Source organism: Pseudogymnoascus destructans, assembly GCF_001641265.1.
Source record: "Pseudogymnoascus destructans isolate 20631-21 unplaced genomic scaffold scaffold_1, whole genome shotgun sequence".
NCBI lineage: Eukaryota > Fungi > Ascomycota > Leotiomycetes > Thelebolales > Thelebolaceae > Pseudogymnoascus > Pseudogymnoascus destructans.
The window spans coordinates 1592649-1618193 of NW_020167520.1; the positions used below are offsets into that span (position 1 = coordinate 1592649).

The 25545-nt window shown below is 52.6% G+C and overlaps 11 protein-coding genes across 11 annotated transcripts; 6 read left to right on the plus strand and 5 right to left on the minus strand.

The window, feature by feature from the left end:
* Positions 1-1066: 1066 nt before the first annotated feature.
* VC83_00390 (uncharacterized protein) lies at positions 1067-3278 on the minus strand (the record flags this gene model as incomplete). The annotated part of the gene is made up of 2 exons (XM_024464084.1): positions 2931-3278; positions 1067-2860 (listed from the first exon to the last, which is right to left on the minus strand). The coding sequence occupies exons 1-2, from the start codon at positions 2931-2933 to the stop codon at positions 1067-1069; spliced, it is 1797 nt and encodes a 598-aa protein (XP_024328487.1). The 5' UTR covers positions 2934-3278.
* Positions 3279-3351: 73 nt separating this feature from the next.
* VC83_00391 (uncharacterized protein) lies at positions 3352-5586 on the plus strand. Its single transcript, XM_024464085.1, has 2 exons — positions 3352-3720; positions 3787-5586. Exons 1-2 carry the CDS (start codon positions 3636-3638, stop codon positions 4896-4898), a joined length of 1197 nt encoding a protein of 398 aa, XP_024328486.1. The 5' UTR covers positions 3352-3635; the 3' UTR covers positions 4899-5586.
* Positions 5041-6141, minus strand: VC83_00392 (uncharacterized protein; the record flags this gene model as incomplete). The annotated part of the gene is made up of 2 exons (XM_024464086.1): positions 5564-6141; positions 5041-5513 (listed from the first exon to the last, which is right to left on the minus strand). Exons 1-2 carry the CDS (start codon positions 5709-5711, stop codon positions 5041-5043), a joined length of 621 nt encoding a protein of 206 aa, XP_024328489.1. The 5' UTR covers positions 5712-6141.
* A 1681-nt stretch (positions 6142-7822) lies between these two features.
* VC83_00393 (uncharacterized protein) lies at positions 7823-8164 on the minus strand (the record flags this gene model as incomplete). The annotated part of the gene is made up of 1 exon (XM_024464087.1): positions 7823-8164. The coding sequence occupies one exon, from the start codon at positions 8162-8164 to the stop codon at positions 7823-7825; it is 342 nt and encodes a 113-aa protein (XP_024328488.1).
* Positions 8165-8778: 614 nt separating this feature from the next.
* BDP1 (Transcription factor TFIIIB component B) lies at positions 8779-10692 on the minus strand (the record flags this gene model as incomplete). The annotated part of the gene is made up of 1 exon (XM_024464088.1): positions 8779-10692. One exon carries the CDS (start codon positions 10690-10692, stop codon positions 8779-8781), a length of 1914 nt encoding a protein of 637 aa, XP_024328491.1.
* A 128-nt stretch (positions 10693-10820) lies between these two features.
* Positions 10821-14205, plus strand: BRE1 (E3 ubiquitin-protein ligase bre1). Its single transcript, XM_024464089.1, has 4 exons — positions 10821-11277; positions 11558-11762; positions 11814-13459; positions 13510-14205. The coding sequence occupies exons 1-4, from the start codon at positions 11098-11100 to the stop codon at positions 13681-13683; spliced, it is 2205 nt and encodes a 734-aa protein (XP_024328490.1). The 5' UTR covers positions 10821-11097; the 3' UTR covers positions 13684-14205.
* Positions 14096-15070, minus strand: VC83_00396 (uncharacterized protein; the record flags this gene model as incomplete). The annotated part of the gene is made up of 1 exon (XM_024464090.1): positions 14096-15070. One exon carries the CDS (start codon positions 15068-15070, stop codon positions 14096-14098), a length of 975 nt encoding a protein of 324 aa, XP_024328493.1.
* Positions 14476-17144, plus strand: PBN1 (protease B nonderepressible form; the record flags this gene model as incomplete). The annotated part of the gene is made up of 3 exons (XM_024464091.1): positions 14476-15783; positions 15838-15913; positions 15978-17144. Exons 1-3 carry the CDS (start codon positions 15482-15484, stop codon positions 17142-17144), a joined length of 1545 nt encoding a protein of 514 aa, XP_024328492.1. The 5' UTR covers positions 14476-15481.
* A 1531-nt stretch (positions 17145-18675) lies between these two features.
* VC83_00398 (uncharacterized protein) lies at positions 18676-22355 on the plus strand (the record flags this gene model as incomplete). Its single annotated transcript, XM_024464092.1, has 4 exons — positions 18676-20329; positions 20379-20489; positions 20539-22013; positions 22034-22355. The coding sequence occupies exons 1-4, from the start codon at positions 19049-19051 to the stop codon at positions 22353-22355; spliced, it is 3189 nt and encodes a 1062-aa protein (XP_024328495.1). The 5' UTR covers positions 18676-19048.
* Positions 22356-23264: 909 nt separating this feature from the next.
* TIF6 (Eukaryotic translation initiation factor 6) lies at positions 23265-24715 on the plus strand. The gene is made up of 3 exons (XM_024464093.1): positions 23265-23701; positions 23806-23877; positions 24019-24715. The coding sequence occupies exons 1-3, from the start codon at positions 23667-23669 to the stop codon at positions 24650-24652; spliced, it is 741 nt and encodes a 246-aa protein (XP_024328494.1). The 5' UTR covers positions 23265-23666; the 3' UTR covers positions 24653-24715.
* Positions 24716-24746: 31 nt separating this feature from the next.
* Positions 24747-25545, plus strand: VC83_00400 (uncharacterized protein). Its single transcript, XM_024464094.1, has one exon. The coding sequence runs from the start codon at positions 24957-24959 to the stop codon at positions 25386-25388; it is 432 nt and encodes a 143-aa protein (XP_024328725.1). The 5' UTR covers positions 24747-24956; the 3' UTR covers positions 25389-25545.

The following is a 25545-nucleotide window of genomic DNA, read 5'->3' on the forward strand; positions in this document are numbered from 1 at the left end:
ATCAGCAATTAGATCTTGCAATTAACGAACGAACGGAGATTTCACTTTACTTTCAACTCCACAACGGATTTTCACAAATATCACGAACCTGAAAAGCGCAAACTACGACGACGACACAACGTCTTTCTTTATTATCTAAAGCCCTTCATGTTTCCCGTCACCTTTTCCTTCAAAATAATGCAGTCCTTTTCCTTTTGATTCCCCAGACCTGTATTACGAAACCAACCTGATTCCAAACGGATTTTTTACAAAACACCACATCCCTTTTTCACATTCACGAATGACACGCACCTCCGCGCCAATATTCTTTATTTTGTTCTTCTTGTCTTAATGCGTTCTTCTTACTATTTTTTTGGCTTTTCTTTGTTTACTACCCCAGCACCAGCGCCACGAGTCATGCGCATAGGGCATCAGAGACACCGGATGCCTGCCTACCTACACCACACCACACACCTGCTGCTTTCACATACCCCCCCGGCGGATTTTTGTTTTTTTGTTACTTCAGAGCCAAGATCCAGGACATTCTGCCTTGCTCTCGCTCTCTAGAATGGGTATGGAGGCTTTCTAAGACTTAGCGCCATTTGGAACTGGAAGAGCTGGACAGCGAGAGGTGGTACGGGCTAGGAAACGGGGCGGGAGGTAGTTGTGCATAGCCGAATGAACGGCGGAGGAACAGAGGGGGATATCTGGCCTACCTACCTACTCTGTATATTAGAGGGCAAGCGAACCGACCTACCTACGAAGTGAAGTGTCCATTTCAGAGAGGGACCATGTGGAAAATGGGACAGCATGCAGATCTCAGTTCGCTTTGAGTTTTGAAGATGTGATTGTGCATATGAGTAGTGATATTGTGTGAGACTGTGCTATGTGAAGTAGCTGAGTCTGCGGTAATTTCATATACTGCCCATCGATTGTCATGGCTGGTCGTTTCCACATCTCGTCTTAAAGCCATGATTCGAAATTCATCGCACTTGCTGCCACTATACACCACTCGACCATCTGGTCTTCACTCCCACCTGGATACTATACCCTCTCTCTCTCCATATCCCCATCCCCTACCCCCTCCCTACCTCAAAGTAACCTTCGGGAACCACCTCCCCCCACACCACCCCTTCACAACAATACTCTGAATATCAATATTCCCATTCGCCCCCACCTCCGGACTCCACATCTTCAACAAAATATACCTCCCACTAACCTCCGGCTCAAACACCAACCGACACCGACTCTTATCCCTCTCAATAAAAAACCTCGCATGCGGCGCCATCAGCCCCTGCCCGCTCCCCCTCCCATCAACTGCCTTCACCGCCTCCTCCGTCGCCTCATCAGCAGCCTCAATCGCATTCTCCAGCCCCAGCGACACCACAGACGGCTGACTGCGCCTCGCGCCCCACGATCCCGAGCGCGACCGCGACCACGGCGGCGCGGCGCCCCAGTCGCCAACCTCGTCCGTCCAATCGAGCTCGATAGGCCCGGGTGGTTCCTCCTCAGAGTCCTCCGAGGTAGTCTCCCCATATTCCATCAGCGCGTGGCCCATGCGCTCGCGCTCCTCGCGGCGGCGTTCGCGCGCGCGGTTGCGGTTGGCGCGCTGATAGCGCCGCGAGGAGGTCGACGAGCCGGCGTCGGACTCGGTGTCGGAGCTGCAAGAGGTGGTGACGCGGAAGGGCGGGGTGCAGGCGGGGTCGGTGAAGTCGGTGGGGATCTGGGCGGCGGGGCGGGAGTAGGGGGTCCCGTCGGAGTAGACGGTGGGGGATTGGCGGGTGGCGGTGGTGGAGCCGTCGTCGTTGTGGCGGATGGAGATGACGGGGGCGGTGGCTACGGGGTTGCCTCGGCCGTTGCGGCGGTGGGGGGTTGGGAGGTATTGGATTTGGTATTTGGTGGTGCGGGTGAGGAGCTCGTCGGAATCCATGGAGATGAATACCATGCCTTCTTGGACTGGCGCTGTGTAACCCCGCGGCGGGGCCTTGATGATGATCTCTTTGAGGCAGAAGGGCCTGTCGCCCTCATGCTTGAGCACTAGATTGCAGCGATTGCTTTTGGTGGAGTACACTGAGTTGTCCGTTTTCAGGACGTTTGCTGCGCCGTATATGATGCTGTCTCGTTCCGAACCCTCTGAAAATGTGCCCCCATCACAGAACTCAATCTCCATGTTGAGTTTTCCGGGCTCGACTTGTCCATAATACCCATAGTTGACTGCGGGGATGCGTGACTCTGAAACCGGCGAACCTAGCCTTCTCCGCTTAAAAGCCCGATTATTCTCTTCACCCTGTTCTTGCGCTGGGCCAAGTAGTTGTTCAAGCATTGGGGCTTCGAATCGACTGCGCGACTGGGACATCGCTTGCTGTAGCTGTTGTCCACTTTGGTACATCTCTTCAAGGCTGGCTAATGTTGGGCTACGCCGCCTCCCTTCTGTCAAAGAGCGGTGTACTTCTAAAAGGCGGCCACTCTCAGTCATGCGTGGTCGAGGTGGAGGAGCGGATCCTTGAGGTGGCACCGCCGAAGCGCTTGGAGAATAGCCTGGGGGCGCTACATCGATTCCAGGCGCACCGCCGGTCGAGCCCAAGCGGTTTGCTACTACCCTCGCACGCTGCCGCCTCACCCGGTCGCGGAGGTTATTTGACGACATGCTTCGTCGGAGCTGTTCTACCCGCAGCCTCGTGGCCTCTGCCTCTTCTGCGGTTCTGTCAAGTTCACCCAACACTTGTGCCAGTCGTGCGGTGCGGCTGTTGAAGCGGCTTATAGCTCTGAATAATTCGCCCGAGGGGCTTATGTCGTACAAGGAGGCGTCGTCACCCAGTCTATCCTGTAGAAAGCGAGTTGTCTCTTCGAGATCGGGTTCTGGAGAGTCCGAGCCGTTCGACTACAGTATATAGTTAGCTATCTCTGGGCCATTTCGTACAAGTCGAGGTTCCGGGATTGAGGTCACTTGCCATCAGATATGAAGCCTAGGAACAAGGGCAGGTGGCGGTGACAACAAAGGGCAGGCGCATGCACGATTACTGTCTGTTGTAGGTGCGAGATGGGTAGCTATATCAGATAGGGCAGAGCACCGAGGAGTAAGAGTGTCTTCGTCTTCGCAGCGGTGAGTGAGTGAGTGAATGAGCAGTAGAGAAGTTGCAGTTACGGTTTCATTTATTGAGTTTATGGAGAATAGAGGAGCAAGTGTAGGAGTACAAGATGCACTGTACGAGTATAGAGGTATAGAGGGGGTGGTAGTGGCGGTAGCTTGGCGGTAGTTGGGTGGTAGGGGTTGGTGGGGGAAGGAGCCCCGGAACCCGTGAATGCGGCAGTCTGACCAATTACAGTGCTGTAAGTACGTGCGACCAAGCAAAATGCACCCTCCGCAGACATCAGGGTATATTGCTTCATTATTGACTCGATGCTTGTTATACCACTTAATATTGCCTTGTCACAAAGAGATCAAAGCATCTACAAATTTCCTCTGTCCTTCTCAAGCTTTAATTGCGCTTTTTGTCGATCCTATACCGTCACACTGGTGCTGTGCTCTTGTAAGTTAAGGCTGAAAATAGGCAGTTTCCAGAACAACAACACTGCCAGAACAGACCCGGTCCTGCAAGTTATTCTCCAAACTCAGCCTCGTCGCCGTTAGACTACAGTACCGTTCCCTGCCCGCCATGGCAGCAAACACAGAGGATGGAGGGCCAAGCCTCCAGAATGAGACCACAACTAATGCAGCCCCGGAGACTGGGATTACTGCCGGTGAGCTTCTTCCCAAATCCAACACTGTGCGTGTTGCCTGTCATTTCAGAATCTAACGCGCACCAGACGAGATTGCCCTGTACGACCGTCAGATCAGGCTCTGGGGCGTCAAGGCCCAAGAGAAGATCCGCAATGCCAACGTTCTCCTCATTAGCATGCGAGCACTCGCGAATGAAATCGCAAAGAACCTCGTACTGGCAGGCATCAATTCCCTGACGATAATCGATCACAGCATACTCACGGAGAGGGATTTGGGCGCACAGTTCTTTGTTTCGGAGACTGATGTTGGGAAAAACAGGGCTGAAGCGGCGGCACCACAGGTCCGGAACCTCAACCCGAGAGTCAGTATCATAGTCGACACGGATGATATCAGCATCAAAGGGCCTGGATACTTTCAGAGTTACGATATAGTGATTGCGACAGACCTTCTCCCGGATACCCTCAACCTCATCAATACAGCAACGCGAGTGAACAACAAGCCTTTCTACGCGGCAGGCGTGCAAGGGCTCTACGGCTTCATCTTTGCCGACCTCATACAACATGACTACGTTATCGAGCGTGAGAAGGGCAATAGAGAAACACTATTACAGCCAGAGACACGGACACGCTCAGTCATCGACGCGAAAACCAAAAAGGAAGGCGGAAAGCTCATAGAGATGGTCACCAAGCGCGAAGTCTATTCAACCTGGTTCCTAGCCAGCGACACCGCGCCTCTACCCCAAGATTATGCAAAAAGCCGCCGCCGTCTAAAGGCCGTCACCCCAATCCTATCGTGCTTCCGCGCCCTCTGGGAATTCCAACAAATCTACGACGGCCGCTTCCCAAGCAACCACGCCGACATCGCCGCCTTCACTACCCTAGCGACATCAAAACACCGAGCCCTCGGCCTCCCGACAGAGACCCTGCGCGCCGAGGTCCTGCGCAGTTTCCTGCGGAACCTAGGCGGGGAGGTCGCCCCCGTAACAGCTATCCTAGGCGGCCAGGTAGCGCAGGATGTAATCAATGTGCTCGGGCAGCAGCAACAGCCCATCCAGAACCTAGTGCTCTTCGACGGGAATCTCATGGAGGCGCCGGCTTACGCCCTCCACCCCGACGGCGATCTGGGTGTAGCGCTGCTCCCTCTTTCCGCGGCGGCGCAGAACGGGAATGCGCCCGGTGCGCCAAATGGAGTGAATTGATTTTTGGTTGGATAGCTGGCCCAAGGCGACGCTGTGTATCCCGCCACGTACTGGTTCGCGGCCTGGGGAAAACGGGCGCCGCAGAACGGGGTCTAGGCGTAATAAGGCGTTGGAAAGTAGAGCATAGATACCAAGCAAGATATTAATCTTCATTTTCCCCTTCTCCCTCACTCCCACTGTCCACCTCCTCCCTTTCACTGTGATCCGCCGCAACATCCTCCTCTTCCAGCTCTTCCAATTCCGACAGCCCTTCCACAGCCTCCTTTTCCCCCTCGTCGCTGTCATCAGCCCCTCTCTTCCTCTTAGAAACTACAGGTGCAACCTCGTCCTTCTTCACAAACACGTAACTCCTCGCCGGCCTCTCCTCCCCCTTCCACCCCGTCTCACTCACCTCTCCCGCCCCCGTCTTTACAACCCCAGTCGTACGCGCGTGGTGGTACCCTGGATACGCCGAAGCCTGGAACTTGAATGACCGCTCCACCGCGAACCCGCTGTGTCGTGCTAAATCCCTAATATTCCATAGCGTGTATGGCATTCCCTCGAAGAGGGTGACGATGATACTCCCCCCCGGCGCCAGCGACGGTATAGCGCGTTTAAAGAAATTAACCAAGAGTTCTGCGTCCATCCGTTAGCACTCATACTACCCTCATCTCCACCCCCCGTACCTTGGTTATACCTAACCTGCCGATTCACATCCGTACTCTTCCCCCCCACATGCGGAAAATTAAAAATCACCCTATCCATCCCCCCCTCTTCCTCCCCCCCCACACTTCCCCTCCCGATCCCAAACCCCCATCCTCCCCGCATCAACATTATACACAACCTTCTGCTCCTTCTCCTCCAGTGCTTCTACATTCGCCCCAACATGTGGGTACTTCTCCTCCAGCTCCTTCCTATTCCTCTCCTGCACCGTCGCGACGACGTGTCCGCATCCGTGCGAGCTCACTAGGGAAGCGGCGAAGGATAAATCCCCGTCCCCGATGAGGAGTATGCGATCAGCAGGGGAAAAGGGGATTATAGGCGCCTGCTTCTTGTGCGGGACTACTTTCTTCGCCGGCGCGGCGGCGGCGGTGGTGGCTGGGCCTTTGGAGCCGGCTTTGAGGTGCTTGGGGGTGGGCTTGGCGGGGGGTTTGTATTTTTTGGCTGGGCCGCCCGCGAGGCGTTGGCGCTTGTTTTTGCCCATTGTGTGTGTGAGGCAATGGGTGGGATTGGGGGGTGGTGAAGGAGGGATGGGGGATGGGATCGGGAAAATGGGGGAAGGCTGAAAATTCATGCGGCCGCTGGGGCGAGGCGGGGGAAAGGTTATATGGTGGGGCAGTGTGGAGTAACTATATCGGGAAGGGAAGCCTCATAGGAGTTGATGGAAGTTGATGATAATATTATTTGCTAAATATATGGAAGGATAACACATATAACATTGGCTGATTGTTAGAGCGAAGGCACTTTGAATTGAACTCCAAAATACGGCCAAGGGCTGTTACAACGAAACTTGTTCATCAACTACATTTTCAATTTCCTTGTGCTATCTGACTTTCTTTTCTATGAGCCAATAACGCCGCCGTGTTCAAATTAGCCATGAGCTTTGGCTTCAGCCTGGGCGATATCATCGCCGTAGTCAGCCTTGCAAACAAGATCCGCCAACGAATTATTTGATAGTCCAGAGCGATTCAAGGCGATCGCTACTGAGTGAGTTATTGCAGTTGTCTGTTGGTTCCAGGGCACTTACTGTTCCCGGCCAGCAGAAAACTGAGCTACATGGGACAGTGCAGGGATGTCATCATCTTCTAGAAGAGCTAAAAATTGCACTTGATAAGTATCAGGAGTTGGATCCGGACGCCAAAGGCTCAAACGGGAGGTCCCCAAAGGTAAAGACTCACTTGGGACTAGAAGGACATAGACGGGTTTCGGGGTCGGATCTCGTCGAATATCATACTATTAAATACATTCCTAGGACTCATAGGTAGGTAAAGGGCTCTCCTTCATTTGAAATGAATACCCAAGCTAGATCAGAGCAGCTGTAACGGGTGCCGCCGTTACAGTACATGTGGTATATAAAGCGTGTTACGCGTATTCCGGGCGAGCCGGAATACTGTAGTCTTTTTGGCTCAGTGGGATGTAGCGCGAGCGTAACCGTACATCATTACACTTCACCTCGAGTCATTGATCAGAAAGACGTCGCCTAAGGCTATCAAAGCGGCCTTAGAAAAGCCTCCGACAGGATCCGAAGCGTATGATTATGCGTATAAGGAAGCAATGGGAGAATTGAGGGTCAGATTGCCGACTCTCAAGACCTTGCTAAACAAGCTCTCGGCTGGATCACTTGCTCTAAGAGACCCCTGACAACCTTGGAGCTTCAGCATGCCCTTGCAGTCGATATAGGCCAGTCTAGCCTTGATGAGGAGAATCTTCCCGACATCGAAGATGTTGTTTCAGTATGTGCTGGCTTGGTGACTATTGATGAAGAGAGTGGGATAATCCGATTTGTCCATTATACGACACAAGAATACTTTGAGCTGACCTGGCTTTCTTGCTTCCATAATGCGCGGGAGGATATCGTGAAAACTTGCGTTACCTACCAGTTATTTAGTACCATTGAGAGTGGTTTCTGTGCCACGGATTACGAATTCGAGGAACGCTTTAAAGTTTAAATCCACTTTACGACTATGCGGCCCAGAATTGGGCCCATTACGCTTGCGCAGGTTCGACAGAAGTAGAAGAGTCAATTCTGGATCTTCTTCAGAGTGACGACGCTGTATCCGCCTCTAGTCAAGCGACGATGATGACTTATAGGGAATATCCTGGCTACAGTCAAAGGTGGCAAGGGGAGTGAGAGGGGCACACCTTGCAGAATATTTTGGACTGGAGAAAGCGATGACAGCCTTATTAAAAAAAGGACACCGCCCAGATTCCAAGGACTCTTTCGGTCAAACACCGCTGATGTGGGCCGTAGCCTTCGGGCACGAGGCGGTGGTGAAACTGCTGCTTGCCACAGTTGGCGTCAACGCGAACGCCATAGACACCAATGGTGCGCCGCCGCTGGCGTACGCCGCAATGATCGGGAAAGAGGCGGTATTAAAGCTGTTACTCGCCACAGCTGCCGTTAACGTAAACTCTAGGAACATTGACGATGAGACACCGCTGTGGATAGCCGCAGAGAACGGGCAGCGGGAGTGGTGAAGCTGCTGCTCGCTACCGGTAGCGTCGACATAGACTCTGAGAACCATCGGGGTGAAACGCCTCTGTGGATAGCCGCATACCACAGGCATGAGGGAGTGGTGAAGCTGCTAGAATCGAGCGGGGACAAGACAAAAGAAACGAAAGGAGAGCCAAGTCCTTAGGAAGTCATCCTGTCCGAGAGATACTGTAGGTTTACACGACAAGGGATCGCGAGCGACTTGATGGCTTATAATACTAGATATACTCGCCTAGCAGGGCCACGTAGTGGTGAGGGTGCGGAGAGGCCATACTTCGCACGATGAGCGCAGTGGGTGCGAGAATGTTGGGAAGGAGAGGGGCCATGGAGAGATACAGTCAAGGGGGCAAGATACCCCTTTATAGAACTCGAAAGCGGCAGGAGGCCAGTGTTTACACGTCCGATTCGGTTGGCGCCAAGCCCACCAGGTCGAACACCACGATCTAGATTGTGATATTCCAATAAGGTGCTACTGATCCACATAATTGAATTGTTTCGGTTTTCTCTATATATTCTGCAGGCCTCGGGAAGCAAATCAAAAATGCTTCCCGAGGCCTGCTTAGGTTCCTTCCAGACAATAATCTCAAATGGAATGTCTAATGGCATAACCTGCCTTCTACAGACCAATCATATGTTCCTTGGCTTGGATGCTGCACTAGCCTTCCGTCAAGTCCATGGACAAGCCTTTCAGATATCCCCCAGATACTCCACATCTTCCCCACCCCCGAAAGCACTCGCCTTATTCTTCTTCTTGCCCTTATTTTTCGATTTCGCGGCATTGCTGCCCCCTCCAAATCTATCATTCTCTTTTCTTTCCGGCCCACGAGTAGCGTGAATAGCAGCCTTCTTCTGCCTCGTCGCTTCCGCAAGCTCGGCTTCCACGCGCGCCTCTTCGGCGTTCTGCTCCGCCTCGATCTCCTCTCGCTCGGCATTGATGACCGCCACATCCTCGTACTCCAGGCCGGTATGAGACTTGTATTCGTCGAAGTTGATCGGTACCTTCTCTCCCAGTAACGCGCTATTAATCTTGCTAGGGTAAAGCCGCTCCTCTTTGTTGAACTTGAGCTTGATTTGGCGCCTATTTCGATCAGGAAACATCTTGGAAATCATCTCGAAATCGGTTCCGAACATGCGCAGGCCGACGTAGAACTTTTCTTCGGCCTCGAGGTCCCAGAATATGTTCTTCTCGCGTTTCATGAACGTGCCAGACGTGGTGATCCGCGTGAACTCGTTTTCTTCGATGATTTCCATGACTCCAGCGTTTGCTGCAGCTAATTTGTGGCGATCGAGGTTCAAAGAGCTTTCGTCGATAACAATCTGCCCATCCACCAATCTCATGCGAGGGCCTACGCTTGTGGTTTGAAGGGGTGTCTCGTTCGCCGATCGCGTTGTTGCCGAGGGCCTTTCATCGTCGGAGGCTCCAACAAGCTCGGGATTCTCTCTCCGCAGTTTCGCCTTCGCTTTCCTGTCTATATCCCTCTGCTTTATTTCATCGTGCTTGCTAAACTTCTTGCCAATCTTGAGATCCTTGCAAAGATCTGCCATCTTGATTGTTGAGTGGTCAATTTCCTGATCTTCCGCATCCTCGGGGGTCTCCGCGCGCTTTTTCCGCGTTCTGGGTTTTGGGGTGCTAGAAGTGGCAGCCCTGGGTTCCCTGGGCTTCCTAGGTTTCCTGGGCGCGCTTGTGCGCGGTGTCTTGGTTGCGTGGACTTGAACTTCAATGCTACGCCGAATATCAATGTTGGCATCATCCAATTTCCGTTTCCTAGCCCTCGGCTTTGCCTTAGGAGGCTGCACGGGAGTTGGGACGCCGGAAGTTCCATCTAGATTCAGAGGCACCACTGGGATAAGTTGGGATGGGTGGCCTGTTTCACCTGCACCCAAGGCAGATAAGTCCATAGACTCATCTTGAGTGCTAATTGTAACAGTATCACTCCTCTCGACATCCTCGCGATCAATATGTTGCTGGGTTGGTTGTGAAACAGGCGGACGTATTGTAGCAGTGTCTTGAGGTGTGCTTATTATTGCCGGTCTTTCCGTCACCTTTCCAAGGCGTCCCTCCTCACTCGAAGCAGCAACTGGAGTCGTTTCAGCGGCTATTGTTGATGGTATCGAAGGGGGGCGTGTCGTGGGTTTTGAGATTGGCACCGTTTCCTGGGATTGTGGGGGGATTGGGACTTGGCTCAGTCTTCGACGAGTACTTGACGGCACCGACACCGCAGCCTCTTGTTCCAATGGGGTCGCAGTTATTGGCGGCTGCACTACTTCTTTTGTAGGAGGAGGTATGACTGCAAAGTCTTGCCTGGCCGAAGTGGCTGGTGGTGCCGCCGAATCTTTTGGAGGCGGAGGTATGACTGCAGAATCTTGTCGCGCTACTGGTTTCTCCACAGAGGGTGCTGATTGAACTTCGGGTGCAGCTGGCCATTCCACCTCGACCGACGGGATGGGAACATTATTAGCAGACGGAGGCGCTGCGGCTTGCGCTTGCTTTTCGACAGGTGGGATCGATGGTGAGGCTGATGGTGCAGTAACCCCAGGTCTTCGCGCTGGAGCGCGTGGCTTGAAGCTCGCGGCTCCTTTCTTCTTCAAAAGGGAACTCATGGCTCAGACGTTCCCATCCATGAGAAAGGCCGGGTAGGTTGTTGGCCAAAGTGCTGAGAATCCCTTCAGAGGCGCAGTTGTCGTTGGATGTTCGCTGCGAGTCAGGAAAGCGCATTTTAGTTTACAAGGCTAGTTATCTATCTTTGTTATCGAGTCTAGGCGTCTGAAAAGTGGGACTAAGCGACAGATTTGGAGCTAGTGCACTTTTGGTCTCTACAACGCTAGGATCCGACCTTCGATCTTTTGAACAATCCTGCTCCCCCTTCAACACCACATTGCCACCACATCCCGCGACAACATACAACAAACTTACAACAAACTTCTCTCTCCTGACGACAATGAGCTAGGTCTTGCTCTTAAACACTGTTCATCGCGACGCGCGATTCTTGTGCTGCCTTGCTTCTGATGAAGGTGGCCGCTCCAACCATCGGCCCCCTTCCTGCAACCATCATCAAGATGGAGGACAGGAAGAGAGCAGCTGGCCAAAGCGTCGACGACCTTGCTCCGCCTACGAAGCGACAAGCCATGAATGGCGGCAGCAAGGTATCTGTCGACGCCGACATGCCATGGAAAGATGACCTGGAGGTGAGTTCCGTCAATCTTTCCTCTGCACACGATCCCTCTGTTAGCTTGGTCCACCACACGTGCCAAGTGTCACTGTGCGATAGAGGTCGCAAGACTAGATGATACACACATGTCGATGGCCTAGTCTAATGTCCCAGTTGTCACAAACTGTTGTCGACCTCACATACCGATCCTCGCTCCACATCCCAGACCATTCGACCATATCATTTCATACTACCATCGTTCTATACACAGTTGTGCACATATGGGTTGCGTAGGACTTGTCTAACATGGATTACAGAGGTATCAGAAAGATGCAATTTTACGGCAGATGACAGAATACAAACGCGAGAAGGCACTACTCGAGTCAGAATTAAAGGATGTTCGCAAGCGCTCTGTTGATCACGATGACCACCTACGGGTTGTTGATGCTTGGTGGAGCCAACTGCTGGACGAAGTCAGGCTTTTGACGAAGAATTCTGCGCCAAGCACTTTCACTGTAGATGGTACGTTGTTTGCGCCAGACTACAAGGAAGACTATACTGACGCGTTTCCAGCCCCATTTCCCACCGCTACGAACTTTGAGAATAGCGTGGTGTTTTCGGATCACTTAGCCTCGAAAGCGAAACAAATCAAGGAGATGGTTGCCAACATAATGGCTAACCTTGATACATCCCCGGAAAAGCGAACAGATGAAGTCCAGGATCTACAGCAAAAGCTAAATAAGCTTCTCGCCTCGCATAAAGACGAAATGGTCAAGTATGATCGGATGCGCGTAGAAAATGAGCAAGCGAAGGAACGACTGGAAAGCGCCTCACTCCGTGCCCTTAAGCTGGAAAGGAAACTGGAACGCTCCAAGAGCTTAACTGTCGCAAAGTTAGAGCAGCAAGCGATTGCTGGAACCGGCAACAGTGCTGGTAGCGGGATTGGTAGTGTCGAGAACGGATTCGATACTCGCGCTCAAGTTGCCAACGGCTCAAAAGATACCGAGGCGAAGGTTGAGGCATCCCAAGTAGCTTTGAAGGAGGCCGTTGCTGTTTCTGATAAGCAAAAGCAACAACTGGAGGAATTGTTCACCGAGAATAAGTCGATAACAGAGCAGCTTACTGCCGCGAACGCTAGACTGGCCAATCTCACCGAGGACGACTACGCCCGGACCGAGCTGTTCAAGAACTTCAAGAGTCAGCATGAGGAGGTCATTAAGCGCATCAATCACCTGGAGGCTACCAATATCCAGTTGAGGGAAGAGGCAGAAAAGCTCCAGGCGGAACGCACGACGTACAGGACACAACTTCAGAACGAAGCGGAAACTGTCAAGGAAGAACTCGAGAGCCAATTGCAACGCTTGGATTCCGATTTAGCACGTGTACGATCTACCAGAGACGAACTGTTGGCTGACCAAACGATGAGAAAGGCGAACCAGGACCAGGAGCGAACCGCCATAGGCCAGATGAAAGAACTCGTCAGTGCGAAGGAAGATCGCGTAACGAGCTTAGAATCTGAAGTTCAAAGGCTGAAATCATTAGTGGAAGGTTCTTGTGAGACCACTCCTAAGCCGGAAATTGAAGGATTGGATCTCGCCGAGCTTCAACGAAAGTATGTTACGCTGGAACAGAGCTTTTCGTCGGTCAACAATGAATTGCCAGCTATGGAGAAAGCATACAAACGTGCAGTCGCGACAGCCTCGAAGAAGGTAATGGACTTCGCAGCCCTGGAAGAAAAGGTTTCCATTCTTATTGCCGAAAAATCGAAGGCCGACCAAAAGTACTTCGCCGCTCGCAAGGATATGGACACCAGAATAGGCGAAGTCAGGGCCCTTAGAGCACAGAACTCGAAGAGCTCGGAAATTATCACGCAGCTGAAGGATGTCGAATCTTCAAACAGAACTATTGTCGCCGGGCTAGAAAAGCAACTGAGCGATGCCCGACAATTGTACAATTCTACTGTGTTAGATCATAAGAAGCTCCAGTTGACCAGCTCAGAGTCAGCTTCCAAGCTGGAGAATTTGAGGGCACAGGTATCAGAACTTACCAACATGTTGAGGTCCAAAGACACCGCCCTATCCACCACCAAGCAACGGGCTCAGTCTGTCGAGACAGAGCTAGAACAAGTTCGTGCTCGATTTGAGCAATCCGAAAAGGAGAAGGAGACTTGGAAGGCAAAGAGCTTAAGCAATCAATCAGGCGAAGAAGAAATGTTGAGAGTAAGTTTATTAGTCGCTGATATATTGGACTTTGCTAACGTATTCTCCAGATGCTCGCATTATGTACTATTTGTCGCAATAATTTCAAGAATACGGTCTTGAAGACGTGCGGCCATCTATTCTGCAACCACTGTGTTGAAAACCGCCTAGCGAACCGGATGAGGAAATGCCCCAATTGCTCCAAGGCATTCGATAAGATGGACGTCATGACGGTGCACATGTGATTGCACAGTCACCCTTACTGGCACACGCCAAATTTCCATTTGATCTTTGTATGTCCGTGGCAGAATTCGAGAAATCAATCTTCTGAGGGGCTTGTATGGTGGTCGGGGGTGCAGGATTGTATGATGTGTTTCGGACGTTTCTGGGTGTTGGCAATGGCTTCCTGCAGCTATTGTCAATTCGCCGCATAATTGTACATTAGTTTTTCCTCGGCACGATGGATAATGGCTTGGTTTCCTATGCCGCCTGCGTAGGATAGCCTCGCTGCTACAATGAGAGTGGCTTCCCTAAGCGTTGGGTATCAGACTGCTCGTCATAGAAGTAGATATACAATTAAGACGGCTACATTGCTGATATCTTTTTAACTCTCGAGGTGAAATGCCTGTGCTCACTGTCTATATACTAATACACCATCTATCTCCGAGATGTCGATCCAAACCCCGTACTCTCATGCCGAGCACCGGAACTGGACGAACCCCCAGAACTCGACCGGCTAGGTCCCCCATAATTATAACCATTGCCACCACCCCCCATCCACCCCCCTCCCCCTCGAGGCTCCTGCTGCCTATCCCCTCCAAACCACCCCCCAACCCCCCTGTTCTCTTGCTGCCTATTCCCTCTACTCCCAGCCATATACCCCGCCGCCGCTCCACCCGCAGCACCGCTCCAGAACCCCGGCCTCCATCCTCCTTGCCCCGGTGACGACTTTCCCGTTCCTGGATAAGGCGGCGGTGGATCGGTCGGATAGTCTCCTCCCCCTCCCCCCCCCCCACCACCACCACCGCCCCATCCGCCTCCCCAGAACCCATCTCGTCTAGGCTCCCTCCTCGGTAGCACCCGCGTGGTACGCCAGTCCTGCCAAATCGAATACAGAATCCACGCCGCGACGCCCAGGAAGATGGCCCAGAACACAAACTGCGCGAACCCACTCACGTCACCGTCCTGGCCGGAAAAAACATTATGTCCACCACTCCCGTACACTTCCTCCCCCCTCTTCGTCAACAACAACCGATACTCGACACCACAACTCCCCTTCAACACCCTGGGATCCTCCGGACTGTCGTAGCCCTCACATATCACATCCGTGCTCCCCAACTTAAATTCCTCCGGCAAATCAGCCGTGCACGTCCACTGGATGTTCTCATCGTCGTAGTCGCTCCCCGCGTTCTTGCAGCGCATCACGTCGATGCTGTAGTGTCTGCAGCCGTTGCCGCCGGCGCATTTTAGTTGTGGGATTGCGGGGACCCGGCGGTGCGCGGTGGAGGCTGAGGAGCGGAGGGTTAGGGATTTGACTTGCGAGAGGAGGACGCTGGTGCCGGATTTGCGGGCGGCGGTGGTGGGATCTGAGAGGGTGAGGAGGGCGAGGAGGAGGGGGGTGAGAAGGTGCATTTTGGGGAGATGTGATAGTGTAGTGAGAGGTTCTGCCAGTGACGGAGTTTGAGAAATAGCCACGGGGACAAACTTTAATATGCGGGCATGAAGTTCGTTCGTGCTACTGATGTTGATATAGAGAGATATGAGAGTCAAAGGAGACGACAGATTTCAGATACTTGGTGGTTGGCATACGTACTCGAGGTATTGGTCGACGAGGTTGTGTGGCCTGTGATTGGTCGGAGCTCATAAGGCTACCTCGGCCTCTCGGTCAGAACAGCTCAGAGCGCAGCCTTGCGATCTTCAAGCAACCTCACTCGGGACAGCAAGGTGTCGGGAATTCCAACAATTACTGGAGCGAATTCTCGCAATCGCGAGGTACGAGCAACGAAACCAGGATCGACGGTGCGATATACTCGAATATACAGGATGCGTCAGAGAATCACCTTCGTCCATGAGCCGCAGGATGGGATTGATCCAAAGTCAATCGGCATCCACACCAACACCTTATCAGTCTCTGGCCTCAAAGCCGCAAGGGAAGATCATATAACTCTATCCCTTGACGAACTCCCGCAGGACCTGCGAGTAGCTCTTAGCCAAACGAAAGAACTGCATATTCGATATGTAACGCCGGCGTCATACGAGTCGATACCACCGTTCAATTCTCAGCTGTCGCCAGGGCTGCATGTTTATTACACCCCCAAGACCGAGGTTGGGAAGGAGGGCCAGGAGTATGTTGTCAGCTAGGATTTTATACCATGTTCATGTAGCTGATAGTCTGCAAGATTCAGTGGTTTATTATGTGGCCTCATAGATACGCTCTTTTACTTACAAGACAAATCGCTCTGCCAGACCCCCGAAGTAGCCTCCCCCCTCTTCCTTCCCTCCACCCCCACCGCCCGGGATCCATTGCTAAGAGTTCCAGATATCATTCACCTCCCTCCCATCCAAAAACCCCAAACACAGAGGCGTATATGAATACTACCTCCGCGAATCCGCCCTCTCTCCCGCCGGCGGCGCATCCGCCCTACAATCCTACTTCAAGCGCATCTGCGCCAGCACAACCTGCCGGACCCGCATCGACGAAGGCGTCACAGCCGCCTCTATTGATCTCGACTTCAGTTCCTCCAGCAACACCGCAACAATCACCACCTCCTGGTCCCCCCGAACCTGGACCTCCGTCGCGGTATCAAAGATAGACCACACCGACCGCGTCGAGCTCGGCATTCTCTCCAACGAAAAGCCAATCCGGCCCGACGACCTCAACATGTCCGGCTTCCTCACCGTGCTCGGGGAATCAGAGAAGCCCGCACCTACCATGTTTCAGTTCCCCAGCCGACACCATAAGCACGCTGCGAAATTCAGTAGCTCGTTCATTGAACCGACTGGCCTGCATCCTACATTGCAGCTGTCGGTTAGCAACAGTGAGCCCCCGAAAAACAGGGAGGGGTGTAGGTTGAACGCCCATTTGATGCTGCCGAGGAGTGTGTTTCCGGATAAATACCAGTTCCGCGATGCCCTCTTCATGGCGTCGAAGAATCTTACTGCGCTTCGACATGTCACGATCCCGGTCGATTTGGAGGCGCCGGAATACACGATGGCACTCTGGGGGTCCTCGCTGCTGATTGAGCTTGCCCCTCCGCCTCCTAGTGAGGAGTCTTGGACTGCGGAAATCCCGTTACATCTCAGATACCTGCTGCCGAGCGGGTCGGGGTATAGTTCCACCTCCCTCCCCTCCCCGGTGCTATTCTGGGCGTGTGAAGCGGATGAAGAGAGTAAGTTGGAGGGGAATCCGTTTGATAGGGTGAATTTGGGGCATGATGGACTGTTTGGGGATAAGACGCTGTTTTATCACCTTGGAAGGGAGAAAGGGGAGGAGGGGTATAAGGAAGTCAGTGTGCCGGTTCTGAGTACGAGATTTAATAGTGAGATAGAGCTGGGGACGGCGGTGGTGGTGTTGCTGGGGTTTGGGTGGGTGTTGTGGAAGTTGTGGGGGGTGGGGAGGGGGGTTGGGTATGGGAGGGGTGGGGAGGGGAGGGGGGATGGGTATGGGAGGGGTGGGGGGGGGAAGGTGGAAGGGAAGGAGGAGTGATGGGGGGGCGAAGGTGGAGGGGAAGGAGGAGTGATTGGGGGGGGGAGGTGGAGGGGAAGGAGGAGTGATTGGGGGGGGGAGGTGGAGGGGAAGGAGGAGTGATTGGGGGGGGAGGTGGAGGGGAAGGAGGAGTGATTGGGGGGGGAGGTGGAGGGGAAGGAGGAGTGATTGGGGGGGGGAGGTGGAGGGGAAGGAGGAGCGATTAGTATATAACTGGCTATACTGTGATGCATCGTGGCTTGTTTTGTAGTGAATGTTATAGTGAATGTTTCCACCTAAGAATCACTCTTGATTGGTTGTTTCATGTGATTGTGCACAGTCGTGACAGTCGGTGTATTGTATACATCAACAGACTCGTAGGCCATACCGCATGGTGTTATTCTAAATGATTGTGTATTCCAATGCACACACGACTAAAGCCCTTCTGTGCGCCCAGTTTTCAGGCCAGGTTTTTGCGTACAGTATTGCCTATACTATACACATAAAGTCATACCGATACTGGCCCATTGAGATCCATGGCCTCTTAACGCGTCTTCACTCCGTCGGACAAGACAATTATTGAGCCAGCAACCAGTTCAGCTACAAACCTACTAGTTATACTATACAGATACAGTCTACAAAGAACAATCCAATTCTCCTACAACAATGATAATATCCCTCCGCCCCGATGAGCTGGGTTGAGGTGATCTTCTATAATCTGTAACGATTCATTGGCCCGCTAGCCACCTCGCTGGCGAGAACCAGCCGCCGTCTTACCGCGCGTCAGGGAGTTGGGATGATTTATTTGTTTATTGTAGTGTACTGAGGATGCTATTGAGATACAGGATCTACTATTGTCTACTATTGTCTACTATTGTGTACTATTGTCTACTATTGTCTACGATTCTCTACTATTATCTACTATTCTCTACTATTATCTACTATTGTCTACGATTCTCTACTATTATCTACTATTCTCTACTATTATCTACTATTGTCTACGATTCTCTACTATTATCTACTATTCTCTACTATTATCTACTATTGTCTACTATTGTCTACGATTCTCTACTATTATCTACTATTGTCTACTATTGTCTACTATTGTCTACTATTGTCTACTATTATCTACTATTATCTACTATTATCTACTATTATCTACTATTATCTACTATTGTCTCTCTCTCTCTCCTTAGAAACAGGGGTCTTCGCATGTGGCGTTAAGCCCTCTGCCAAGATTAGAATAAGCCCATAAGAGTAAGTTACTTATGATCAATACATACGCTCGCGGAACAAGACACGGTTGCCGTCGATTTAATTGTTCCAACAGTACTGGAGTGCTTCATGAGTTAATTATTATCATTCTTCTATCCTCCATCATCAATTATCCCACTGTAGACCACTGTCGATGTAGAAAATAAATAAAAATCCGGGCGGACTGCAACCGACCAATCAAACCCCGCAAATAAACCCAAAAATCTCGCTAAGTGGGAAACCTTGGCTTGGGATTGAGGACCAGCTTTCTTTCAATTGTCTCAATAGCCACTTTTCACACGTATTCATGGTCACGTTTCTAACAATCAACAAGACTTCTTTCCTATAATTATCAAGCTATTGCCGATGATTGCAACGAGAAGGCCAATTGTCGGCTTCTATTGTCTCGTCAACGGAGTTCTTGAGGAGTCGTCAAATCTCTAATTACTTCTACCGTACACCCCCCTTCAACCGTGCATCCATCACACGCCTCCCTCCCATCATCATCCACCATTTACCAACAACAATCCATCCGTCCTTCTTAATATCAACTCTAACCTGGCTTTTCCATCACTGGCCGCCATTCCAATCATTCCCCCCGTGACTCTCACCTTTGAGGGTCACGTCCAACCCCGGTGCGAAATCATCACATTGCTGGACCCGCTCGCAGAATGTCCAGAAATGGCGATGAAGGCGGCTCTCGTGCAGGTCACGGGCCAAACACCTCGACATCATCACGCCCGCGTCTGATCGTCAAACTCCCCGTCCCCAGTCTCCGCAACCTGAGCATCTTCTCTCACCCTTCCACTAATTCACACGCCGCCGCCGCCGCGCCCTCGGCCTTCCCGGCGGCCCCCCCAGCAAACGCTCCCAAGCGCAGAGGCCGCCCGCCCAAAAATCTGCACAGGCCGGACTACGCGCCGCCTCCGCCGAAACCAAAGGTATCTGATCTCCCCAAGCCCCTCGCCACGCGCTCGAGCAAGCGCAAGGCTGCTGAGATGAGTGGGGAGCCTGGGGGTCCCGGGGATTCGGTTACGGGTGACGGGGATGAGGATTTTGACGGTAACCAGCCACCGCGCAAAAAGTCACGCTCGCTGTCGCAGGTTCCGCCGATGAGGATTTCGACTAGGAATAGAGGGCGTAGACATTCGAATTCGGAGGTCGCTAATCATGAGGGGGCCGAGGAAATCACTAATGGTCACGTTACGCCGGCTGCTTCGCTGCACAAGGAGTCGTCTCAATCTGAACGGGAAATTCAGGTTGCTAGGACTTCATCACGTGCTAGGAAGCAAGAGAACTTAACGTCGAGCAATGAGCTCATGGCTTCTATTGAGCCTCATGAGCGCCTTGAGAGAGATGGAGGTGCTCTGGGTGTAACTACGAGAGCTGGTGCTAGAACCAGATCTACATCAACCAAAGCACATGCGGCTACCCAGGATTACGATACCATTATATCTGTTGTCGCTACTGAAGAAGTATTGGATGCCGTCAACGGTGAAGCTGACGGCATTCAATCCGACGCCGGCACTCCTCTTAAACCCAGAGGCCGGGGTCGCTGGCCAAACGGGGCTATCAAAGCCAAGGCAATGGTAGCAGCGCTTTCCAAGAAAGCTGCATCAAAGAAAAAGGGTGCACCGGGAAAGAGAAAGACTTCTGATGATGCAGTCGTGCAAGCGGTTTACGACAGGCAAGCACATTTGAGGTCATCATATAAAGACCTCCGCAAGATCATCATAAGAGCCGAGCAGGCGCTGCTTGATCGTGCACTAGAGGAATTGGAAGAGGATCCGGAGCGCCACAAGAAGACGCCGTATTATGAGAATGTAATGAAGGGTCTCGACGCGCGCCATACCAAGGTGTTGGCGCAGAATGAGCGGAAGGACCGGTTGAAGCGTGATTTGTTGGAGAGGCGGTTTGAGGCCAATGTGGCCAGCACGTGGCAGCAGCATAATGTAAGTTTTGGCGTAAGTTACGCGTGGTCAGATCACTAATTCCATATAGCTGGAGGTCAAGGAATTGCAGGAGAAGTATGAGATGATTTGCAAGCGCGCTATTATGGAAGTCTTGAAGCAGGCAGCTCGTGACGACGACGATGCTGCAACTGTTACTGAGGTATGCTTCCTCTACTTCCTTGGCGTTATGACGTTCCTAACTAAAATAGATTGAGACACTGGATCCTGCCCATGTATCAGCTGTGTTGGAGGGCGCGGAAGAAAATGAAGCAGAAGAGGTAGCCACGCCTGTGGAACTTGAGATCAAGAAACCTGTGCCGAGGGGAAGAAAGAGCGCCAAAAAGCGTATTGCGGACGATGAGCCGCTTGGAAGGCGGGTCGCGCGGCGCCACGCACCTGCTATGCTTTCTGCTACTACGCAGGGTGGAGAAGATTCAGAGGCAGAAGTGGCTCCTGAAGCGCCTCTGATTATCACAACGCCGAGCCGACAAAGAAATAAGTACCAGTTTGACGAGTATGGCGTTTGCGTCCCAACTGAGTCCAAGAAGGGGGCTCAGAAGGAAGAGCCGAATAACAGGGCTGTTGTCAGACCCTGGATTACGTTTACGAATGATGAGATTGGCCTCCGAAACTATCCTGAGGAGATCAAAGAAACCAACAGAGGCCCAATACCGAGTGGCTATATTCACCTTGACCAGTTCAGAGGCATATATGATATTTCAGGTAGGGCCGAAGACTACGATGGGGACCTTATCAACAGACACCTTCTCCATCCGAGGATGGGTCTTCCTGTTCCTGGCTCCATCAACCCCGATAACGCTGTACCCTCCACGGACTGGACAAAGGTCCTGAAAAACACGCCTGCGCCCATCTTCATTCGCGATGAAGAATATCCCGAGGGACAGTCCACATCCAAGTCTTGGAATATAATCATGACTGAGCGAAAGTGGAAGGAACTTGAGAGGCGTATGGATGCTGGGATGAGCTTGAGGGTTGGCTTGGGCAGGACGGGATTGGCCACGTTCGATGCGATTGCGCGGGATAAGGATCTGCAGGGAGATATGATCGAGGATATTCTGGCCGCGTCGCAGATTATCGAGAAGGAGCTCACCGAGAAATTACAGCGCTCAGAGTCTCCCGAAAAGAAGGATGCTACTCCAACAGTCGAGGAAGCTGCTCCTATCGAGCGACTCCCGACACCAGACACGGCAAAGTTACTCCTCCTCGCCGATGCCATCGAGATGTCAATCCTAGAACCCAAAGTCCACTCACCACCCCCACCACCACCACCCCAACCCCTCCGCCGCTCCAGCTTCCAACAAGCCCCACCAGCGCAGCAAGCCCCACCAGCGCAGCAAGTCCCACCAACCCCAAGAACCCAAGCCCAAATGCTCAGCATAGCATTCATCAACAACCCCAGCCCCAGCCACAACGCCCTCCCGCCCCTCGCGCCACAAGTGCCGCAGCAGCAGCAGCAGCAGCGCCCCTACCCCGGCCCCGTCATGATGGCCGCCCCGCCTCATCAACCACCACCCCCGCCTCCACCGCGGAACTTGCAAATGCAATACCCCCCATCCAACCACACCCCCCCGCCTCCTTCTACGGGCCCTCAAACAGCCCCCTCCGCACATCGCGCTCCTCTTCGGGACTGCGCAATATCCTCCCGCGCGCGATCCCCAATGAAGTTCCGCGCCAACACCATAGGTACCAGCAACCACCGCCTCCACCGCCACCGCAGCAGCAGCAGGCGCCACAGCAGCAGCATCATATGCCGCACGAGCACCAGAGGTTTTACGAGGCGCCTGTGCAGTTGCCGCCGTATTTGGGCGAGCAACAGCAGCAGCAGTATGGGGGTGTGTATAGACAGGTTGCGCCGAGGCGGCCGTATAGTCCGTATCCGCCGCCGCAGCATCCGCAGCACCAGGGGCATCAGATGCATCACCAGCACCAGCAGCCGCAGCATAGTCCGCTGCAGCATCATCAGAGCCCGCATCATCCGCCGACGCATCCGAGTCCAAGGCGCTAAGCTTTGCTTTGCGGGAGGTTCTGGCGTACCTGGCACCCTTGGGGCAGTCGCGGGGTATCAACAGGGAGGGGCTGGTGTATATCCCTACCGCAACCACGGTTTATCTACATAAGTGTATATCTGTATAATACATACCCAACCGTCTCGTCTACCTCCCATTGTTTGCGGGAGAGAGAGGTTGACGGCCTCTTGTATCTTAGTCTTCTCAAATAGGGGGGGGGTTTTTTTTTTTTTTTTCTTCATTTCGTCTTGCATGTGGCGCGGGGATATCGTTTGTCTCATTCAGCGTCTACTTTCGTTTTGTTTTTGGTTGTTTTGCGCGCCATGCTAGGGGTCAGGCTCATGATGGATTTGAACATGCTCGGGCTGGAATGACTTTTGCTTTCTCGTTTGTGTTTTTTTTGTGGGTGATGAGTTTTGTGCATTTTTAGAGGGAAGCTTCGGGTCATGGGGGAGGGGATGAGAAACTGCTACGGATTGATTTTGACCTTGCAACGGCAGCGCTGGGAGCTTGGTCTTGTGGCATATGCTTGCACCGGTGGGGTTATTTAGGATAGGATAGGATGAGAGGGTGGTTGGTTTGTTAATACCCTATCTGGAGAGAAGGGAGGGTGGACAAGACAGACAGAAAGAAAGAAAGACAGACAGACAGATAGACAGACAGACAGCAGACAGACGGATGGACAGAATGAATGAAGGAAACAAAATTACAATTACTTAAAATTACAATTGTTTGATTTATGCGGCGGCCGCGAATGTGAGTTTCGGGGATTGAGTGAATGAGTAGTGACGACTTTGGCCGGCTTTTAAAATTCGCTGCAAGGCTGTGACTCTTCCCATATCCCCGTATATCATTAGAATTTCAAACAAAGCTTACTATTTCCCATACGTACATTCCCAATCCCGCCTGGATCCTTTTCGCCATCATAATTCGTCATGTTGCATCAGCGCCGTAGAGTCACAAAAGATTCTCGTTAGCTTTCCAGAACTGTTAGTCATCCCCGCCTCACCTTCCTCGGCCTAGCGTCATCGCCCTCGCAATTCTTCGCTATCAGAAATCAAAAGCCTAGGCGATCTTGGGTGGCAGCGGCGGCAGAAAAAAGTAAAGAAGGGCCATAACTTATACTGAAGTATCGCACTATCGTCGCTCATACCAACAATCACACAAAATCAACGACCACGACCCCTACCACGACCACGACCACGACCACGAATACGTCGCGAACTGAAGTTTGACACGACTGTTCGGATAGAACATAGACAAGAATAGACAATATACTAGACCAGCAGCTACAGAATCTACCATCGACTATGGCTGTCCGCGCGCAGTTCGAGAACTCGAATGAGTAGGTACCCCGCCATGATGGTCGAGCGATCGAAGAACTCACCCACTCGACGCACAGAGACAGCTGCGCATACGATGGGGGGATAGCTGCTAACGGGATCATAGGGTCGGAGTCTTCTCCACGCTCACAAACTCATATGCTCTTGTTGCCGTTGGCGCGAGCGAGAACTTCTACAGGTAAGCCTTCAAACTTCCCGCTACATTTGCCTCCCCACCAATATTTTGCCTTGCCTCTCAAAGCATTCAAACTGCAATCCAGCATCTCCAGAAACCCCACAAAGCCACAAGTCACAAACACAACTAACACACCCCCCACAGCATCTTCGAAGCCGAGCTCCAAGACGTCATCCCCATCTGCCACTGCACCATCGCCGGCACACGCATCATCGGGCGTCTCACCGCCGGAAACCGCAAAGGCCTCCTCGTCCCCACCAGCACGACGGACCAAGAGCTGCAGCACCTGCGCAACAGCATCCCCGACTCTGTAAAAATCCAACGCATCGAGGAGCGTCTCTCCGCTTTGGGCAACGTCATCGTGTCCAACGACCACGTCGCTTTGGTGCACCCCGACATCGAGAGAGAGACAGAGGAGATCATCGCTGATGTCCTGGGGGTTGAGGTGTTCCGCCAGACGATCGCGGATAATGTGTTAGTCGGCTCGTATATGTCGTTATCCAACCAAGGTGGACTCGTGCATCCGAAGACCAGTATCCAGGACCAGGATGAGCTGAGTAGTCTGCTCCAGGTGCCGTTGGTGGCGGGGTCCATTAATAGGGGAAGCAGTGTGGTGGGCGCGGGGATGGTGGTGAATGATTGGCTTGCGGTGACGGGGTTGGATACCACGGCGACGGAGCTGAGTGTGGTGGAGAGCGTGTTTAGGTTGGGAGAGGGGATGGCGCCGGGGAGTATTAATACGAGTCTTAAGGATACGATGGTGGAGTCGTTTTACTGATCTGGGAGACGCGCGGGGGATGAAAAGTTTGGGGGGTGCTTGGTTTTCTCGGTTTGGTAGGGGAGGGGGATTTGGGGGGGGGTAGAAGGGTTGGGGTAACTTGGCCTTGGGGGGATATATGGGCTGAAGGTATTCGTTAGGGATGCTGAGTTTTGAGCGGTATTGCTCTGCCCTAGATGTGGTGGCGTGGATAGATATCCTGCGCCCGAGAAGAGAAACCTTTTGACCCCGTTTACTGCAACTGCTACCATTCTGTGCATATAGACAATATCACCTTTATTCCCACCCCAACCTCTCCACATACATGTTCTCTATTCAAGAACACCAAATTCCACACCCATCGTTACTCGTGGCAAATTCGTGCGAAGCCAAATTATCACCCATCATTGATAACCTCTCGTCAACATCCCAACCGCACACCTCCATCACGCACCCCCTCACAACCAACACCATGCCACCACCCCGCACAATCACCGACTCAGATGCAGACACCTCACCCATCTCACCATCCGCCTCCTCAGTCCGCCCCTCCCCGCCCCCGACAACCATCGCGCTCGGGGCATCCAGAAAGCGTTCCGCCTCCTCCGACCCCACCTCTGCGGACCATCCATCCACAACCCCAGAGCCGGAGGAGCAGCTGAGCGAAGAAGCCAAGGCGGAGGAGAAGAGGGCGAAGCAGATTGTGAGTCCTTTGTACTGGATTGGGTTGGGGGTTGGGAAGGTGCTAATGAAGTAGGAGGCGATTAAGGCACGAAATAAGGAGTTGGCCGATGAAGTGGAGGCTATGGAAGCGAAGCTTGCGGATGCGAGGGGGAAGTTAAAGTACGCCCCCCACCCACCTCCACCCCACAGATTCCAGTGATATATAGAGTTGGCAGTGCAGTAGCTAACGG

What these genes read in the sequence shown, in the direction of transcription:
- VC83_00391 (XM_024464085.1), top strand. Translation starts at nt 3,636, where the DNA reads ATGGCAGCAAACACAGAGGATGGAGGGCCAAGCCTCCAGAATGAGACC. An exon ending in GGAGACTGGGATTACTGCCG is followed by an intron (nt 3,721 to 3,786) that starts GTGAGCTTCTTC and finishes AACGCGCACCAG; the next exon opens with ACGAGATTGCCCTGTACGAC.
- BRE1 (XM_024464089.1), top strand. Translation starts at nt 11,098, where the DNA reads ATGAAGGTGGCCGCTCCAACCATCGGCCCCCTTCCTGCAACCATCATC. An exon ending in CATGGAAAGATGACCTGGAG is followed by an intron (nt 11,278 to 11,557) that starts GTGAGTTCCGTC and finishes CATGGATTACAG; the next exon opens with AGGTATCAGAAAGATGCAAT. An exon ending in AAGCACTTTCACTGTAGATG is followed by an intron (nt 11,763 to 11,813) that starts GTACGTTGTTTG and finishes ACGCGTTTCCAG; the next exon opens with CCCCATTTCCCACCGCTACG.
- TIF6 (XM_024464093.1), top strand. Translation starts at nt 23,667, where the DNA reads ATGGCTGTCCGCGCGCAGTTCGAGAACTCGAATGA. An exon ending in CAGTTCGAGAACTCGAATGA is followed by an intron (nt 23,702 to 23,805) that starts GTAGGTACCCCG and finishes ACGGGATCATAG; the next exon opens with GGTCGGAGTCTTCTCCACGC. An exon ending in GCGAGCGAGAACTTCTACAG is followed by an intron (nt 23,878 to 24,018) that starts GTAAGCCTTCAA and finishes CACCCCCCACAG; the next exon opens with CATCTTCGAAGCCGAGCTCC.
- VC83_00400 (XM_024464094.1), top strand. Translation starts at nt 24,957, where the DNA reads ATGTTCTCTATTCAAGAACACCAAATTCCACACCCATCGTTACTCGTG.